Source organism: Aquarana catesbeiana, linkage group LG02 (assembly GCF_042186555.1).
Source record: "Aquarana catesbeiana isolate 2022-GZ linkage group LG02, ASM4218655v1, whole genome shotgun sequence".
In the NCBI taxonomy this organism is placed as follows: domain Eukaryota; kingdom Metazoa; phylum Chordata; class Amphibia; order Anura; family Ranidae; genus Aquarana; species Aquarana catesbeiana.
In genome coordinates, this window is record NC_133325.1 from 705,730,269 (window position 1) to 705,750,173 (window position 19,905).

General features: G+C 38.4%; 1 protein-coding gene across 3 annotated transcripts in view; it reads right to left on the reverse strand.

Annotated features, from left to right (window-relative positions):
- Positions 1-19,905, reverse strand: part of GLRA2 (glycine receptor alpha 2) — a 275,863-nt gene that overhangs the window by 231,710 nt on the left and 24,248 nt on the right. Inside the window, exon 3 of one of the 3 annotated variants that reach the window (XM_073616951.1) lies at positions 9,629-9,696. The exons of 1 other annotated variant lie outside the window; for it this stretch is intronic. In XM_073616951.1, the coding sequence (XP_073473052.1) occupies positions 9,629-9,696 (68 nt within the window). Of the gene's footprint in view, positions 1-9,463; positions 9,532-9,628; positions 9,697-19,905 lie in introns of all 3 variants that reach the window. One more of the 3 variants, XM_073616950.1, reaches the window with a different exon arrangement.

A 19,905-nucleotide genomic window follows, 5' to 3' on the forward strand; every position in this document is an offset into this window, starting at 1 on the left:
AAGTTATCCTTGCTATCTGGGAATCCCTACTATCCAAAATTCTCTACTATTCAATAATCCTGCAATATAAAAATGGTCCATATACTATACACGTTGTATATGGAACACTGGATTTGACTGGTTTGGTCGTCTTTTACCAAATGACCACAGAAAAGAGGTCATTGTCCCCAAATTTGTCAACCAATTCAAAATATGTCACATTAATATGTAATTTTTAAAACAAATCGAATATACCATCCAAATATACAACATTTAGATGATTTCCTGAATTATATAAATATGAAAAACTTCACTTTCATCAAAAGGGAGTAGCCAGTACAAAAAAAAAAAATCACATTGCACAGTGCCAAACATTTGCATTTTGTTAATATTATACATATAAAGCAAGAAACAGCTGGAAATGTCAAACAATGCAATATTGTCTGCAGTATGACAATATCTCAGTTTTTTGATACACAAAAAGCTGTATGTGTCTGGAATGATAACAAAAGACTGAGTAGATCCTCTGCTTCAGACGCAATTTCACCAATCAATATGCTAGATCTCTGTGCATGTGCAAGTGCATTTTTTTCTCATATGGAAGCAGTAATGACTATTGACATGTGCACAGGTACATTTCAAAATATACAGCAAAATGCGATGAGAGGACCAGAAATGTAGTAATACAAGCATAGTAAGCGCGTGCCTTTATTTTCATTGAACAGCATTCTGCAAGGATGATGACATGTTTTCCCTCTATTCGACTACCTTCTGTAAATTATCATTTTAATTTAAAGAGCTCAATATGTTTTTTTTTTTTAATTTTGGTTGTTTTATTTGAAAGTTAAAGGACCAATAAACCTAAAATTTAACCCACATTAATTAAAAGAGATATTAAAATATATACAGATATACTTTAAAAAAAATGTTTAGGAACTTATCAAATTTATTATTTATTATTTTATTATTATGTTGAAAAAGCTGTGACTGTGGTAAAATAAACATTTCGAATACAGATGACATTTATTAGTTATGTATTTAAGCATCCATCTTTCTATCTACAATCTATTTACATTATCTGTCTATTTATCTATGTTGTATCTATCCATTTGTCTATCTTTCTAGAAATCCCTGCCCCTGCGGAAGTGTGCATATCCTTGAAATTTTCACATGTGGAACTACCTAAATGGAGACCTGCAGCAGCAACTACTTTTCTACAAATAGGTTGCGAAGAATGTCCTTAAAATATAATCTAACAAATTTTGAAAAAATACATGCTTGTTGGTGTTTGATGAAATATACTGTATAATCTGCTGGGACCTGACACAAGTTATCATGCAGTTGTAGAGAATCATTGAGAAAAAATGGACATCAAAGGTTGCACTGACCAGAAATGGTTCAGTTATAATGTCATGTGTTATAACAATAGTTATTTTCAGCAATCAGATTATTATTTTTAGTTCTCTTTGCCAAGCATTGTTCAAAATAATAATAGTTATGACTAATAATGATTGTTACAGCACTGTGACCTGAAACTATAGAGATTTTTTTTAATAAATTACTTTACTGAAATCAATTGAAATTCACATTAATAAAACCATATATATAATTATACTTCCCCAAAAGAAAAGAAAAAAACAATAAGCTACCAATAAATCATTTAAACAAAATGAACCTGTTTACAATCTCACCCTTCATATCACAATTAGGCAATTGATAAACAGATTTAGTAACCATTGCATGATTAGGGTGATCGTTAAAGATATCTGACTCGAGTTTAAACAGCTGGCCTTAGACAAAGCAACATAGAGCCATGGCCAATGCAAACCGCCACCTTTCTTCTTTACACAAACTTGTTTGGTGTGGTCTTTTGGGGTTCAGTAACTTATTTCTTCTTTAGATTACATTTGGGGGATTTATTGTGGCTGATTTACTATGGCAATGGAGAATATACTTAGCTTAGTGAATTAGCATCCAATCAATAGCAAGCAAAAATCATGTATTTTATATTTCCCTTACAAGTGATTTGGTACTGTAAATGAACATAGTTTCACCTTATTCACTAAGCTGAATGAATAGTAATTGCTCTAATCTAGGGATGGGCGAATGGTTCGGCCCGAGCATAAGTTTGGGCTGAACATTTGCCTGTTCAGCTGTCCGCCGAACACCCTAATTTCCAGGGTGTTCACCCCGACGAACACCCTGCAATGCACTGAGCTCTGCACAGTGCATTCTGCACTCTGATTGGGCAAAGCTTTGCCCAATCAGGGCGCAGTGTAAGCTGGGCCGGGAAGCCGGCTGCGGCGTCCTTAACAACTGATGAGTCATCAGCTGTCAATGGGTTTCCCCGCTGACAGCTGAATAATTTAAAAAAATGTCCGGTTAAAAAATAAAGAAAAAAATGGCGTGGAGTCCCCCCCAGTCCATACCAGGCCCTTCAGGTCTGGTACAGATTTGGAGGGGTACCCCATGCCAAAATTAAATGTTGTGAAAGTGAAAATTAAACCTCCCAAAATCCGTACTAGACCCTTATCTGGGCATGCAGCCTGGCAGGTCAGGAAAGGGGGGGTTGAGCAAATGCCCACCCTCCTGAACCATACCAGGCCATATGCCCTCAACATGGGGAGTGGGTGCTTTGGGGCAGAGGGGGGCTCTGCCAAAGGGCTGGTGGCTGTGGGGGTCTGTGAGCAGGGGTCTTATCAGAATCTGGAAGCCCCCTTTAAGAAGGGGCCCCCAGATTCTGCCCCCCCTATGTGAATGAGTATCAGGATACATCGTACTCCTAACCATTCACCAAAAAAGTGTCAAAAAGTAATAAAAACAAAAGTTTTTGACAATTCTTTTATAAAAAAAACAAAAAAAACAGTGTCCCTCAATGTAAATCCATCATCAATCACGCCGACCCAAAAAATAAAAACAATAAAAAACACTCTGCCTCCTGGGACAGCCTCCCACCGAATGCCTGCTCTGCGCTTTGACATTTCTTATATAGGTAAGGGGTGGGGCCTCCTGGCTACCTCCCCCTTTGGCACCTCCCCTTCTGAGGTCACAGGCCCAGCATGCACAAGTCTGTGATGTCAGAAGGGGCGGTGTCACCCCCTTTCCTGACCTGCCAAGCTGCATGCCCGGATTAGAGTCTGGTGGAAATTTTTTGGAGGGGAACCCCACGCTGTTTTTTTTTTACATTTTGTCGTGCGGTTCCCCTCCAAATCCATACTAGTCCTGAAGGTTTTTTTAATATCCGGGTGCTGGCAATTGTAAGCGTGAGCCATTTTAAATGGGATTTGACTTGTGAATGTAATTTTTGCTGCAGCATGTTTTTGTGCGTGCTACAGATGTGCCACTTTACAGGCACATTAAGGGGACTCCCCAGGCATTATAATTAAAGGATTTCTTTTATTTATATTGTTACACCAATTAAAAACACTGCTCCTGAAAAAACAATTGTTTTTAAAAAACATTTTTTGCATTGATACACGTTCCCCAGGGCAGTACCCAGACCCCCATACCCCTTTTATGGCCAATTATTTGCATATAAGCCTTCAAAATGGGCACTTTTGATTTTTCCTGTTCAGCTTCAATGGGGTTCGCCGTTCGGGTTAGAACTTTTCCCCTGTTTGAGAGTTCTGCTGCGAACCGAACAGGGGGGTGTTCAACCCATGTCTACTGTAATCCTTTAAAAAATAAGCCCTATTAAGTGTGTGTGTTATCATTTTTTTTAATCTTGGGTATTGGTTGAGTATATATTTTTTTATTTTTTTACTATACCTCGCCATATTATTTGAAATGTACTTTAGACACAGATCTGGAACCTTGGGAGAAGCAAACCAATCCTCCAATGGTTACTGCAGATTTTTAATCAAATTAAAATTTTAATTTATTCAGGCAGTTGTCACTGACTATTTAAAAGCTGCCATTTTTTGGCAGCACCACATTGCATCCTTTGTAAAAAAAGAAAAACACTGTGCACCTAAAATACCTCACACCCCAGATTTGCCAAAACCCCTGCTATATCCCCATATAATGAATTTTTCAAAAAAAATCAGAACAGAAACGGTTAGGCATGGTTTTTTAAAAACTGGCCTGGCAACAGGACAGTACATGAACGTGACCAGACAGAATAGGCTAAAATGCGGATATACAAACAAAGGAGGTGTTTTTCTGTACTCAAAAGAAAAAGACCAGCAGCAGGCAGGTTTTGTAAGCAAATTGAAGAAGGAAGAAGGCAAGACAAATAAAAGTGCACTGTCCCAGAGACACCTCAAAAATAAGTTAGCTAGTAGCAAGCGGCAGTTTCACGTATCCAGGTGAAATAGTCCGAACCATGCAGATAAAAATAAGGAAAGTGGGTTTCTACAATAAAAATTACAGTGTACTTTATCCAATAAACTTGTGAAAAAAAAACAAAACAGGCAGGACAGTAAGTAAGCTGCTCAAATAGGCCACAATCTGTTAAAGTGTTACTAAACCCACAACAGTAAAATCAGTCTGTATATGCAGCATAGCATGCTTGTTGTACTCACTGTGGAACTTAAGGGGGTTAATCCTCTGCATTGTGTAAAAAGGCTGTTTTATCCTGTATGCACAGATCCTTCCCTCCTGCACTGTCTGGGGAAGGCCAGCTAACACAGGCAGGGTAGGCCAACCTAGCACATGCTCAGTTGTGTCTTTTATGCTGGAGAGAATAATTACTTGTTTTCAGAGCTAGCCAGGTCACATGATATTGGCATCGCACATGCGGGAGTGTATACAGGCTGAAGGGAAAATCTCCATCACCTGAACTCTCAGCACTGGAGAAACTGTGCAGCTTATCACTTACCGTGGTATACAGATCAGTCAAAAAGGTATATAGTGGCAGTATTTTAATGTAAAAAGAAGATTTATAAGCTGTTGGCACTGGGGGGGCTGCGCAGATGAACTATTTTCATATTACTGGGTTTAGTAACACTTTAAGTCGTGGCAATTTTCTTTTAGTCAAACGCCAAGCAAAGATGCCACCCTGAGTCTACCCAAGGATCGCAAACTGGGAGCTGTTCTGCAGCAAAGTCCATCACTTTTTGCAGGATGAGTGAGTGAATGCCAGGCAGCTCTTTAGATTTTGTGTCTTGGGTCTTGGGCAAATTGTCCACTGGCACCACATTTTCAGAAACAAGTTCAGGGCTAAAGAGCTCATTAAGCTCATAAAGGCAACACCCTTTATTAAAAGATTCAGGTAGGACTAATGTCAAAAGCATACGGAACCTGTGCCTTTGATATACAGAACCTGTGCTTTTGACATTAGGTATGCCTGACTTTTTTAACCACTTGCCTACAGGGCACTTACACCCCCTTCCTGCCCAAGCCATTTTTCAGCTTTCAGAGCTGTCGCACTTTGAATGGCAATTGTGTGGTCATGCTAAACTGTACCCAAACAAATTTTATATCATTTTCTTCACACAAATAGAGCACTGCTGGGTTTTTTATTTTTTACTAAAAAAAAAAAAAAAGACCAAAATTTTTGAAAAAAAAATTTTTTTTACTTAGTTTCTGTCAGTAAATTTTGTAGCTAAGTAATTTTTCTCCTTCACTGATGTGCGCTGATGAGGCGGCACTGATAGGCACTGATGAGGTGGCACTTATGGGCACTGATTAGGTGGCACCGATGAGGAGGCACTAATATCCATACTTTTGGGCACTGATAGGTGGCGCTGATGAGCACTGTTAAGCAGCACTGATGGGCACTGTTAGGTGGCACTGATAGGCGGCACTGGTGGGCACTGATAGGCGGCACTGGTGGGCACTGATAAGCAGCACGGATAGGTGGTACTGATGGGCATTGATGGGTGGCACTGATGGGCAACACTGATGGGCATTGATTGATAGCAGCGATGGGCATTGATGAGCAGCACTGATAGACGGCCCTGTTAGCCAGCACTAACGGGCATCGCTAATGGGCACTGATTGGTGGCACTTGTGGGCAGTGGTGGGCACTGATTGCTGCCACTAGTGGGCACTGATTGCTGCCACTGGTGGGCAATGGTGGGCACTGATTGGTGACACTGGTGGGCATTAATTGTAATCAGGGCACTGATGATCAGTGCCCTGATTACATACCTAGCTGTCCCCTGTGAGGAGATGCCGCTGATCGGCTCTCCTCTCCTCATACTCTGTCAGTGTGAGGCGTCCCAGAACGAGAGCTGCAGCGCCCCACCGTCATTTGACGGTGGCCGGGCGACAACTAGTTAATAAAGGGTGTTGCCTCAATGTAAAGGCAGCTATGGCAATAGGAGGAATGAATACGTGGTGCATGCTTGTTTAGTGTTTTAGCTTTATTTTTTTAAGAGTAAACTTTCCTATAGATTTTAGACCTTTGTGGCTTCTACTTCCGCTTGTCAGGCCTATTAACGCTTGATAAAAAAATCAGGTGTCACAGCCAAAACTACCTAAAAAATTTATTTTTTTTTGTTCTAGACTGAAATGAATCAGATTGAGTTGCTGCTGCTGTATTTATTCTAAACTAAATGTAAAAGGTAAATTCGTTTACACATAAAAAAATATATAATGCCAGAATATGGTGCTGCTGGCACTGTGAAAATTGTTCTGTTCTGTAACACTACAAAGAGCTTAAAGACTTGCTGCCCAGCATACATACTGTATATAAATGGCTTGAGCAACAAGTGGTTATACCAGGATCATGATTACAGCTGCAGCCACGACCCTGGTACAATTTTTAATATTTGAGTGGCCTCACTTTTACAGACCTGCAGAGCCTCCCCCCCCACCGCCACTATTCCCTACTGTTCCCCTGGGAAGCCCAGGATCATGGTAAGCAGTCGGATCAGCTGCCCACAGAAAAGATGGAGGAGCATATGTTCCCCCATCTCCTCTGTAATGAATGAAGCCAGAAGGATTTTGTCACTTCTGGTTTTAAAGCTATCATTCCCTGGCCGTTACAGCCAGGGAAGCAGCTGAAACAGATCTGTAATAGACCCCTGATTTCTTCATAAGAGTACTTGTCCCTGCCCAAAGCTATCACAAGGGGCTTCTTCTTCCCTCTGTCTTAGCAAAAACATTCAATGAAAAAAAGGTAAAAAAAAATAAATAAAAAGAAAAAATTAAAAGCACCCCCGTCCCCTGTGCTCATACAAATGTGTTAGTAGTTCCAGCACATATATGTGTATGATGATTGCACCTAACATGTGAGGTGTCACTGCACCACAGCTCATGTTTAGCTCTAAACTGATAACCTGTAAAGGCTTTTAAAATGTTGTCTATGGACAGTTAGTTCTAGGTACCGTAGTTTGTAGACATTTTCAAATTTCACATGTGTGCTCAATTGTAAATCTTGACATGCTTGATGTCTATTTACTCAACACAATATCTTCATATTCATATTTTACCAAAAAAATGGGCACTATATTGTGTTTGTGAAACAAAAATTTATTTTAATGTATTTTCACTGATAAAGGGCTGCAGAAAACATTGCAACTGCCATCATTTTATACCCCAGGGCCTTTGCTTTTAGAAAATATATAATGTTTTGGGGTTCTAAGTAATTTTCTAGCAAAAAAAATGCTTGTTTTAAAATTTATGTGAGAAATGTCAATATTTCTTCCCCTTTAGTAGGATTCATTGCTAAGTATAGGTTTATAAATTTCAGACAGGATTCAATGAATATTTCATGAATTGAAACCAGGCAGATTAAGTGAGGTACAACACCAATATCAGAATGCACAATGCATACCCCCTTAGCTGTACTAGGTTTAACTGCAGACATACACAGGGCACGTCTCCTAACCATGATCAAAATCCAGCCATTTGCATGTCTATGGCCACTCTTTGACCTCTGCAGAGGCTGTGATTTCTGGTGTCACTGACATAACAAGTGCGTGTGTGTGTGTGTAAATATGTTAAGTTAATATCTTTCTTTTATGTAAGCCTTATTTTTTGGTTTATTGGTCCTTTAAGTAATAAAGTGATTTATTATGTTAACACAATTGATATAATGCAGAGCTCCAGTGATTACAGACATTTTGAAAATGTCTCATTTTATTTCAACTTTTATATATATATATATATATATATATATATATATATATATATATATATATATATATATATATATATATATATATTTATATATATATATATTTATAAATATATATGTATTTATTTTTTATTTGACAACTGCATCTAATTCCATTGTAAGGAAACACTGCATGCATTCCACACCCATCTCTGTGCAACTGTGGGAATTTTTACTTCAAAACATCCTGCCATCCAATCAGTTTAATCAAAATGATTTTTCTTTATTCTACTTAAAGCGGAACTTCACCCACTCAGTCAACATTGGCTATTTTTAAGCATTTTGCTGTTAACATTATTAAATCGATTAAATAGATTAGTCATTCTTTTTCTTTATTTCTTTTTTACACTTCTGCAGTTATTTACTGCTTTGCATGCCTAGGCAAATGGTGTCATGCATCCCAGAAGTCTTCAGGAGGGGAAGAGAGGGTTTTCTCAGCTAAGCACTTCCTCCTGCCTGCATGCCTGAGCTAAGGGCAGATGGATTCCAGGGAAGTAAATGCTACATGAATCGTCTGCCCTTACCCAAGATGATCACAGCCAGAAGTGCTAGTGGGGTGTTTTTCAAAGTGATTTCTCAGCAAAATAAAGCATGGAGACATGGTTGGATGGGTGAGTTTGCTTTGAATATTAAAAATGAAATAAAGCGTTTTTGGTTTCTGGTGCTCAGATGCAGCGAAGTTCCACTTTAAGCTGATTAAAGCAAACCCAAATGAATTGAACGTTGCTTCTTTAGTAAAACATAAGAGTTATTAAGGGTGATTTACTAAAGATTTACTGAATTTTCATTTTGCAAAGTGAGTATTATTTTTTTTAGCCTAGTAAACAAGAGTAAAGATATGTTCACTTCAGTTGTGCAATAATATGCAAGCAAAAGACTTTTTTTTTTATTTCCCTTGCACATAATTGAGTATTAAATCTGATGATAGATTCACCTTATTCCCTGAGGACATATTTATAAAGCAATAAATGTGACACTTACCAAAGATTCACTGCAGGTAATTGTTCCTAATGCATGTGCACTGGGAATGAGTAATTTCCTATGAACGTTTGATGACTGTCACATTGACTGCTTTTGAACAAATATACCAAAATGCTTCCAATTGTATACTAAACAGACCAAAAGGGGGCAAAAAAAGAAAATCATTGTAAGGGTTTACCTATACTTTAATGCAGCAGGAAACGCATTGAGGGATTACAGTCTTCCATGTTACAACACGGAGGAATCAGGTGCTGTGGTCAAATTTTAATTTACTACAAAATATTGTTTTGATTTTTTAAATTTTTTTAAGTATCAATTCACAATATATTAACAGTTATTCATCTTGACATTAACTTTAGGTTAATGCTCGTTTAGCCTGATCTACAGTAACATGTCCATCTTCTTGGCAGAGAAGCTTCAATGACCAGCCCCACTCACCATTGTGGTTTCTGCTATTGAACCAAAGCTGTTGATAAATATGTTGCAGGTAACATTTACAGGAGGACCTGTAAGTTAAAATAACAGACAGAAAAAAGAAAATGACAGTTTGTGTACATGACATACATTCATCTCTGGCTTTAGCCAGCACAGAATAGCACTTACCATCGTGGTCTCGGTGACTGATCCAAAACTGTTTATAAAAATATTGCAAGTAACGTTTACTGGAGGACCTGCGAAATGCAATAAGAATGTTTGCAAGAGATGTGAAAACAAAGGAAGGCAATGACTCTCATCTGTACAAACTGGTACAGATTCCGAGGTAACGAAGAGGAAAAAAAGCATATTTCACCACACAAAAAACAAGCATTATGGATGCGTGTTAGATAAAACATACAAACAACATAAAAATGTCACTTGATGTTTTTGAAACAAGTGGTCATCTGAAAACATAAAATGAGATAATGCTTGAAACTGAATTCTGGCAATGTATTAAAATGGAAAGAAAATGTAAAAGCTTTAACCACGCAAAGCAGACATCTTTTCAACAAGTGTTTGAGCCATTTAAGTCAGTGAGCCTTACATTCTATTTAGGAATTTGATCAGCAACATTTAAGAATCTTCAGACTTTACAAGTCACCACAAAGGCAAATGTAAATGTATTTAGGGCAAAAAAATGTAACAATACAATAAGTCAACGACATCATCATGACAAAATCATTCTGAATTTTTAGATTACATTAGTATGGTCTGAATCATGTTATGTAAAATGGACTAGAATATAACTATGTTTTAACCCTATGAATTCAGACAGTGAATTGGTGATACATATAACAAGTTTTGAAAATAACATTGATCATTTTATTGGTTGAATCTGAGATATTTTAGCCTGTATAACAGGGATGACTAACAGACATGGATGTGTATATAATGTCCAGTTAAGCCTAGGCTAAGTAGGAACACCCAAGGTTGCCTTTCTTTCATTGTATGACCCAATCTCTTCTTACAACTTTAATAGCTGACATGGAGCATAGAACTGATTGCCTGTAATAGGGGCTCATGAGATCATATCATTGGAATCCAGGCCTGTCTAATAGTATGCTGGCACAAGCCATCAAAAATGACAGTAGGACCTACAACCCCTTCAATCTCTTCTCTCTTCATAAGTAAAACACTGAAAATCAATAAAAAGGAATTCAGGCATATAGGTAACTTAACAGATTTAATAAGTTATTATATTTTTATACACTGTATGTATTTTACAAATGCATCATTGTTAACAAATTTAGGAGCAACTGTGTTGTGCTCCTAAACATTGGGGATGAAGGTTTTTACCTCCCTGAAACTTCACTGAAAAGATATGGGTGAAATTGCTAGTTTGGGAAAATGCATTGTATACAATGGGAAGTTTAAATTAGGGTGGCTTTAGGTGCATAATCCTCTTTAAATGGCTCTTGGGTGTTAAGAAACCCCTTTCAACTATTATAGACCTGTTCTTGTGCCAAACAACAGTTCTCCATTACCCTCATTAGTTTATTATTTCACAGAAAGAAAAATAAATGCTAAAAAATGAGAAAGTTACAATACAAATAAAATGCAAAACAAAAAATTAAATGCACACAAGAAAAAGAAAACCCAAATAAAAAGAACACTTAGTGCTGGTTCACACTTGTGCGATGTGGGAACCCTGCAAATCCACTGTGGGTTCCAACATCGCACCCGACTCGCACAGCAGTTCACACTGCCATATGTGAACTGCCGGGAGTGTCAATACATTGTTAATGACAACCCAATTTCAGCTCGCATATCGCACTGCGAACTGACAGTTCGAACATGAATCGCAACGCATGGGTGTGAACACTCATGCGATCCGATTCTGGTGCGGACCGAAAATGGGTCCTGTGCAAGTTTGGTCCGAATGCCATGCAAAATCAGCCATACGATCTGTATGACTGAAATTGCATCGTACGGACACCATGTGTGATTTGCACTGCAGTGCGGTGCAAATCACATGTTTTCTCGCAGAGCGTGCTGGTGTGAACCGGCACTAAAACTCACCTACCCTAAATACATTATCAGGCTTATTGAACAGGAAGCAAGCCAAGAAATATGATGTTATGTAACACCCGGTATGTAATTGCATTTCACATTCCTTTAGTTTAGAATTATCAGAACGTTTAATTAAAAATCTGACTGAAATGTTAATCCAGAGAATAAAGTTCCAAATATAATTAAAAGATTTAAGACACAATTTCCTTTGAACTCTCTCAAATCATTGAAAGGCCCATCATCACCAACCTAAATAAAAAAAAATCCTTATGCCCTGCACACATGATCGGACATTCTGACAACAAAATCCATTGGATTTTTTCCGACGTATGTTGGCTTAAATTTGTCTTGCATACACACGGTCACACAAAGTTGGTCGTAATTTCCGAACGTCAAGGTGATGTACAACACGTACGACGAGCCGAGAAAAATGTTCAATAGCCAGTGCGGCTCTTCTGCTTGATTCTGAGCATGCGTAGCACTTTGTGCGACTGAATTGTCTACACACGATCGGAATTTACGCAACCGGATTTTTTTGTCGGAAAATTTTAGATCCAGCTCTCAAACTTTGTGTGTCGGAAATTCCGATGGAAAAAGTCAGGATGAGCCTATACATGGTCGGAATTTGCAACAACAAGCTCCGATCGCACATTTTCCGTCGGAAAGTCAGATCGTGTGTACAGGGCATTAGCTTTCAGGTATTTGCCACTGCATTTTATTCCTATAGGCATGCTTCTCTTATGATGGGGTCAACACTATTATAATTGTGAGAAGAGCATTGCAGCATGAGTAGTCAGGAAAATGTGTTTTCTCCATTCACATTTTAAAGTTGACCCAACAGTGGTAATTCTGCTCTCGCTAGCTTGTTTTATTTATCCCTGATCCTACCTCATCATGATACACAATTTTCATAAACAAGTGTACGCACACAATAAGAGAGGGAATACTTTTCTTTCCCAATATCCACACCACCAGAAAGCCCCTCTAATCAGTAGAAATCTTACTACTCCCAAGTCTGCAAGAAAACAGACACTTCTGGGAGTGTCGATCTCATGGGTCTCCTGCAGCTCTCTCTGGTTCCTCCCTCCAACCTTAATTTTTTCCCAGATAATCAGATATATTAATGATGTGGAAGTCATCAAGGGCTCATTGACTGCTTTTTTAAGCAATTCTGCTTGAAAAAAACAACCTGCAAGAAAACTCCTTGCAAAAGAAGATTCTTAATACGGTACTTTCCTCTCTGGCGTGAGGTTGAACCATGTATTAAAGATGCTAAAGATTCTTCAACTGCCTAAGCTCTTGAAAAGTTTGGATTTTAAGACTATTAAGGATGGCCACCGAATACTAAACCTACTCCCTCTAGGTCCATCAAGTGCTTTCTAGCACCCAAGAATGAAGGGTTAGAAGATGCTGTGGAGCAGAGCAGTCCTCCTCATGGCAGCAGGACTGCTTCTCCATGCAGAGCCTTGTTGAGGCACAGCTCTCTGCAAGAGCACAGATCTTCTTACAACATGTAGCTACACTGGTGAGTGGACTGCCAACCAAAACAGAGCTAGTCTCCATGCTATATGGCTTAGAACGCACAAGGAAGAAAGAAATATCCGCCATGCTGTCAGATCACATGTATGTTCTACAGTGGGTTGAGGATTCTGAGCAGCGGCTTGACCACCATACCGCTCCTATCCAAGAGCTTCAGACACATGTACAACTGGCCCTTGCTGGAAAGCTCTGAACTGCAAATATATCCCTGCTTGTTTAATTGCACACAAATATGGTTGCCTGGCCATGCTACAGTCAGGTCCATGAATATTGGGACATCAACACAATTCTAATCTATTTGGCTCTATACACCACCACAGTAGATTTCAAATTAAACAAACAAGATGTGCTTTAACTGCAGACTCTCAGCTTTAATTTGAGGGTATTTACATCCCAATCAGGTGAACGGTGTAGGAATTACAACAGTTTGTATATGTGCCTCCCACTTTTTAAGGGACAAAAAGTAATGGGAAATTGGCTGCTCAGCTGTTCCATGGCCAGGTGTGTGTTATTCCCTCATTATCCCATTTACAATGAGCAGATAAAAGGTCCAGAGTTTGTTTCAAGTGTGCTATTTGCATTTGGAATCTGTTGCTGTCAACTCTCAATATGAGATCCAAAGAGCTGTCACTATCAGTGAAGCAAGCCATCATTAGGCTGAAAAAATAAAACAAACCCATCAGAGAGATAGCAAAAACATTAGGTGTGGCCAAATCAACTGTTTGGAACATCCTTAAAAAGAAAGAACGCACTGTTGAGCTCAGCAACCCCAAAAGACCCGGAAGACCATGGAAAACAACTGTCGTGGATGACCGAAGAATTATTTCCCCGGTGAAGAAAACACCCTTCACATCAGTTGGCCAGATCAAGAACACTCTCCAGGAGGTAGGTGTATGTGTGTCAAAGTCAACAATCAAGAGTAGACTTCACCAGAGTGAATACAGAGGGTTCACTACAAGATGTAAACCATTGGTGAGCCTCAAAAACAGGAAGGCCAGATTAGAGTTTGCCAATCAACATCTAAAAAAGCCTTCAAAGTTCTGGAACAACATCCTATGGACAGATGAGACCAAGATCAACTTGTACCAGAGTGATGGGAAGAGAAGAGTATGGAGAAGGAAAGGAACTGCTCATGATCCAAAGCATACCACCTCATCAGTGAAGCATGGTGGTGGTAGTGTCATGGCGTGGGCATGTATGGCTGCCAATGGAACTGGTTCTCTTGTATTTATTGATGATGTGACTGCTGACAAAAGCAGCAGGATGAATTCTGAAGTGTTTCGGGCATTATCTACTCATATTCAGCAAAATGCTTCAGAACTCATTGGACAGCGCTTCACAGTGCAGATGGACAATGACCCGAAGCATACTGCGAAAGCAACCAAAGAGGTTTTAAGGGAAAGAAGTGAAATGTTATGCAATGGCCAAGTCAATCACCTGACCTGAATCTGATTGAGCATGCATTTCACTTGCTGAAGACAAAACTGAAGGGAAAATGCCCCAAGAACAAGCAGGAACTGAAGACAGTTGCAGTAGAGGCCTGGCATAGCATCACCAGGGATGAAACCCAGCGTCTGGTGATGTCTATGCGTTCCAGACTTCAGGCTGTAATTGACTGCAAAGGATTTGCAACCAAGTATTAAAAAGTGAAAGTTTGATGGATGATTGTTAATCTGTCCCATTACTTTTGGTCCCTTAAAAAGTGGGAGGCACATATACAAACTTTTGTAATTCCTACACCGTTCACCTGATTTGGATGTAAATACCCTCGAATTAAAGCTGAAAGTCTGCAGTTAAAGCACATCTTGTTCGTTTCATTTCAAAAAATTAGAATTGTGTCGATGTCCCAATATTTATGGACCTGACTGTATGCTTTCCTGAAGATTTGGTGAAGTTTTTTCTGGATCTGAAAATAGATCCCCCAAAACTACTAGGCTGATAAGACTTATTACTAACCTTCACTCTACTTCAAGAGAAGCAATGGCATAAGTCTTCAAAGAAATGCAGATCCAACACCCCAAGATCCACATGCAGGAATGGGTGGGATTGTTTAAATACTCCCAGCCACTTTAACCATTTTATCAAGATTGCTCTCTGTTTTCCACCAACCAGAACTCCTTCTTCTATAGTGCTGAAAATGCAGGTTGTTGCTCTTTCCCTGCTCTAATTCACTCTATTTGAGACTCGTTCCTTATAAACTATTGTAATTGAAAATATACCATCTCCATATGTTCATTTCCATAATGGAGAAATTTGCAGTTTATTTATTGTTTTCTGTTACTGTTCTTTTTCTGATTGTTAGGTGGGAGCATCTACCCTTCAGTAGACTACCCATTGTGGGTCTGTTGTGCACTAGTTTGTGCTTTGGGTTTACCTGTCATGGGACTTAGCCCCCTGATGTCTCACCACATAAATATGTATGATAAAACTTTGGTTCTATGTTCTCTCTGCTATCTTTTCTTCAGTCTATTCTTTCCTTTCTACTTACTCACATACCCCCCTCCCCCCATCCCACATCATTAAGGTCTTTCCCTGGTCTCAGCTAATGTTTGGTATTGTTTACAGTATTTTTGAGGTACCATAGTGACCTTAAACACGGTCTCTTGTAATGTTAGGGGCCTACAGTCTGCAAATAGAAAATATCAGCTTGTCTCTCATTGTCAACCCACACTACCAGCACCAAACCTAACTTTAATTATTATCCTCTTTGGTATTACAGCTTATCAGATTTTAATAAAGCTATAGGGGTCACTATTAGTTTCCTCAGGAATACTATTTTTCAGTTTTTTGATATGCTTGCTGAACCCCACGCTAGATTTTTGTTTATAAAGGGAACAATTGGGAATACATTCTGCACCCTAGCTACAATTTCCTCCCCTGATCATGACCAAATTTATTTCCTTTCTCAAATTCTCACTATACTGACTGATAATGCCCAGGGCTTAACCATTTTTGCAGGTGACCTAAATATAGCCTTAGAACTGGAGATTAATAAATGTCAGGGTTCTTCATCCATAGTCTCCAGAAGCTTAGCCTTTGTGCGTAAATGTCTCCATGATAGTCAATTTATTGACACTTGGCGAAGCTCCAACCCCTGGAATAGGGATTACTCCTAGTATTCCCCAATACATGATTTTTACTCTAGAATCAATCATATGTTTGTAAATCATCACCTCCTGGAACTACTGTGTAAATCCACTATTGAAGTCGCTACTATATCTGACCATGCTCCTGTTATGACTCAATCACATATTCCTACCCACACTACTAAGGAAAATTACTGGAAATTGAATGACTCTCTCCTCTCCAATCCAATAGAGGTAGCTCAACTAACTACTCACCTTCAACAGTACTTATCGGACAATACTGCCTCAGAGGTTTTCTCTGATGTGTTATGGGAGGCTCACATTTGTGAGAGGTAAATTTATTGAATTGGGATCCCGCAAAAAGAAGGAACATCATTTTTGTCTATCTGAGCTGCTTTGACAGGTTGGAGAGTTATGCCGTGTACACACGACCAGACTTTACAGCATACTTTGCCCGGCGGACTTTTCGACAGACTTTACGACGGACTTTCCAAATGAATGGACTTGCCTACACACGATCAACCAAAGTCCGACGGATTCGTACGTGATGACGTATGACCGAATTAAAACAAGGAAGTTCATAGCCAGTAGCCAATAGCTCCCCTAGCGTCGGTTTTTGTCCGTTGGACTAAATAATGATATTTGAAGCGCTTCACAATGTGCAAAAAAATGAATATATATGAACTCAAATAAATCCAGCGGTGAGTAAAATTTCCTAAAAAATCCAGCAATCAAAATAGTGTAAAATTATAAAAAATTATTAAAAAATTAGTGCCACCAAATGTGTAAAAAAAATCCACATAAAAAATCAACATAAAAATAAATATATAGGGATGTATTCAGAAGGATCAATTATACAAGTATAGAATCCGATTGGTATAAAGCTTTGATCCTGTCCCACTAGCAAAGCTGTTTAAAAACACTTGCTTAATTAAGGTGCTCATTGACATTTATAGTAACAATGTTTCTTTTGCTTCTGTTCACAACCAATGTGAGAATCATAAACAGATCTCATTTAACAGGCAGATAAGAGAAAAAAACAATCATTGTGCAATAGTTAGGATACCAAGGTACACAGGCAATCGGATTCTATACTTGTATAATTGATCCTTCTGAATACATCCCTATATATTTATTTTTATGTTGATTTTTTATGTGGATTTTTTTTACACATTTGGTGGTACTAATTTTTTAATAATTTTTTATAATTTTACACTATTTTGATTGCTGGATTTTTTAGGAAATTTTACTCACCGCTGGATTTATTTGAGTTCATATATATTCATTTTTTTGCACATTGTGAAGCGCTTCAAATATCATTATTTATTCTTTTTAAGTGACTCTGAAAACACTCTCTTTTGATAGCAGCCTCACTTGGTTTTATGTGTAATTATCAGCTATTTAGCATCACAGCGCTTTGTGTTTTATATATTCTTGTCCGTCGGACTAGCATACAGACGAGCAGACTTTTCGACCGGACTCGAGTCTGTCGGATAGATTTGAAACATGTTTCAAATCTAAGTCCGTCAAACTTTTGAGAAAACAAAGTCCGCTGGAGCCCACACACAATCGAATTGTCCGACGAAATCCGGTACGCCGGACCAAGTATGCCGTAAAGTCCGATCGTGTGTACGCGGCATTAGAGAGCATTCATATATAAAATTTACTATTGGTCTGACTATTTGGACTTAACTATCATACAAGTCCTGCTTTATTTTTTAATGATTTCTCTCTGATTTATAGATAACTTGTGCCATTGCCATACGCCATTCACATTCACATATCCTATTATATTAAGGCACTGTAAAACCTCTAGGTTGGCTTCACTTTATTGGCATCTCACAGGCGTCATCCTTTTTGATGTGTTACAATGTACAGCTTTACATCACCACATGTTTTTGTACCTCTTGGTATTCAGATGATATTGTTGGACCACCCTGTCTTTTCTATACAGTTGACTTGTTTTGTATTCTTTTGTACTGCTGACATTGCTGTTTCTCAACTTCTTTATTGTAAATAATTTGAAAAACCCAATAAACAAAGTTTATACATAAACACTATGACAAAATGGAATTTCCATTTGGTTTCCCATAATATTTGCGAGTGGGGCAACAAATCTTGGAAACTTTGGATCTGGCTCTTCAAGCTAAAATACCGTCTTAATATTTTTCCAAAATGAATATGTTACATATTATGTTACATATTAGTACATACCTTGAAAGATATACAGTAGCTGATACTTTCTGGGATTTCTACTGCTGCCTGCATAATTCACAGAATCTAACCACTCTCTGATACAAGATTATCTCCCTCGGGTGAGGTCCCCTTCACTACCACCTGAGACTCTGCAAGTATTAGAAGCACATATCTCAGAAGCTGAAAAAACAGTTATACTACAACACTATAGAACCTTTCAAACTACTTTGATTCCCCATTTAACCTCGTATTCAAACTTTGTTTCCAGTTGTAGGGAACTTAGGCTCAAGATGCGTCATGCCCATATTACCATACTCTCCAAGCAGAGTAAGGATCCCACCTGTTGTAGCAATTACAGACTCATTTCTTTGTAGAATATTGATGCAAAACTCTATACAAAGGTTCTAGCAAATAGATTACTACCTGTTATGTCGAAATGCTTTCCCCTAAACAGACGGGATTCATACCTGGTAGGGGAAGCCAGAGATAATTGCTTACCTACACTCTCCCTATGCTCATTACAACTCCCAGTCCACTCTGTTCCTATCTACAGACGATGAAAAAGTGTTCAACAGGGTGGACTGGGATTTTCTACTGATGGTCCTATCTTTCCTGGGTTTGGGCCCTTAATGATACGTAGATTTTTTGCTTTGTATCATAATCCAACTGCCCAAATAAGAGTTAATAGAAATTTAAGTGATCCCTTTTCTTTACACAACAGCTCCCAACAGGGTTACCTGTTCTTCCCACTTCTCTTCTGTTTATCCCTGGAGCCATTCTTATCCACTATTAAAAAAACAAAATATCCCCACCCTTCAAAGACCAGGTGTATGTTGCCAACATCCCAGGTAAGTATCAAGAAAATAAATTACCCCCATTGGCAGGCAGGACTTTAGGGGCAACAAGTACACCAACTTATTTGTGTTAAAAGTATATATTTATTGATTCTCATTAAAAAGATTTCAATATTTAAACAAATATTTTTAAATGTTGGGATCTTTTTAATGTGAACCAATAAATATGTGCTTTTAATGCAAATAAGTTGTTGTACTTGCTGCCCCATAAAGTCCTACCTGCCAATGGGGGGTTGTTGTTTTTCTTGAGCTCTATTATTAAATGTAATCCCAATATGCACCTTTTATGTGTAGGAGATTATGAACATACTGTAAATATGCTGCTTACGCAATCTATATTTTTTTTCATATTCAACAACCCCTGATCACTCTACTGAGTCTATTGTCTGCTTTCTCCAGATTTGGAAATGTATCAAACTTCAAAATGTATCTAACCAAACCAGTATCCTTTTTAGAACCAAAGGCCATGTAGGTCTAGCAATGACAGATTAAAAAAAATATTACCATGCTGTCATTTTTACTAGAATTGCTGACTGGAAATATTCCTGCTATAACTATAGTGAAGCTGGAATATGATTTAAATAAAGTGGAACTTCACACTTCCCTATGGATACCTAAGAATTTTAGAAATCTTTCCCCTTATACATCTCCTCTAACAATATTTTCCCTAGCTGTTTGGGACTCCGTGCATACTTAATATGACTGGGACTACAAATCT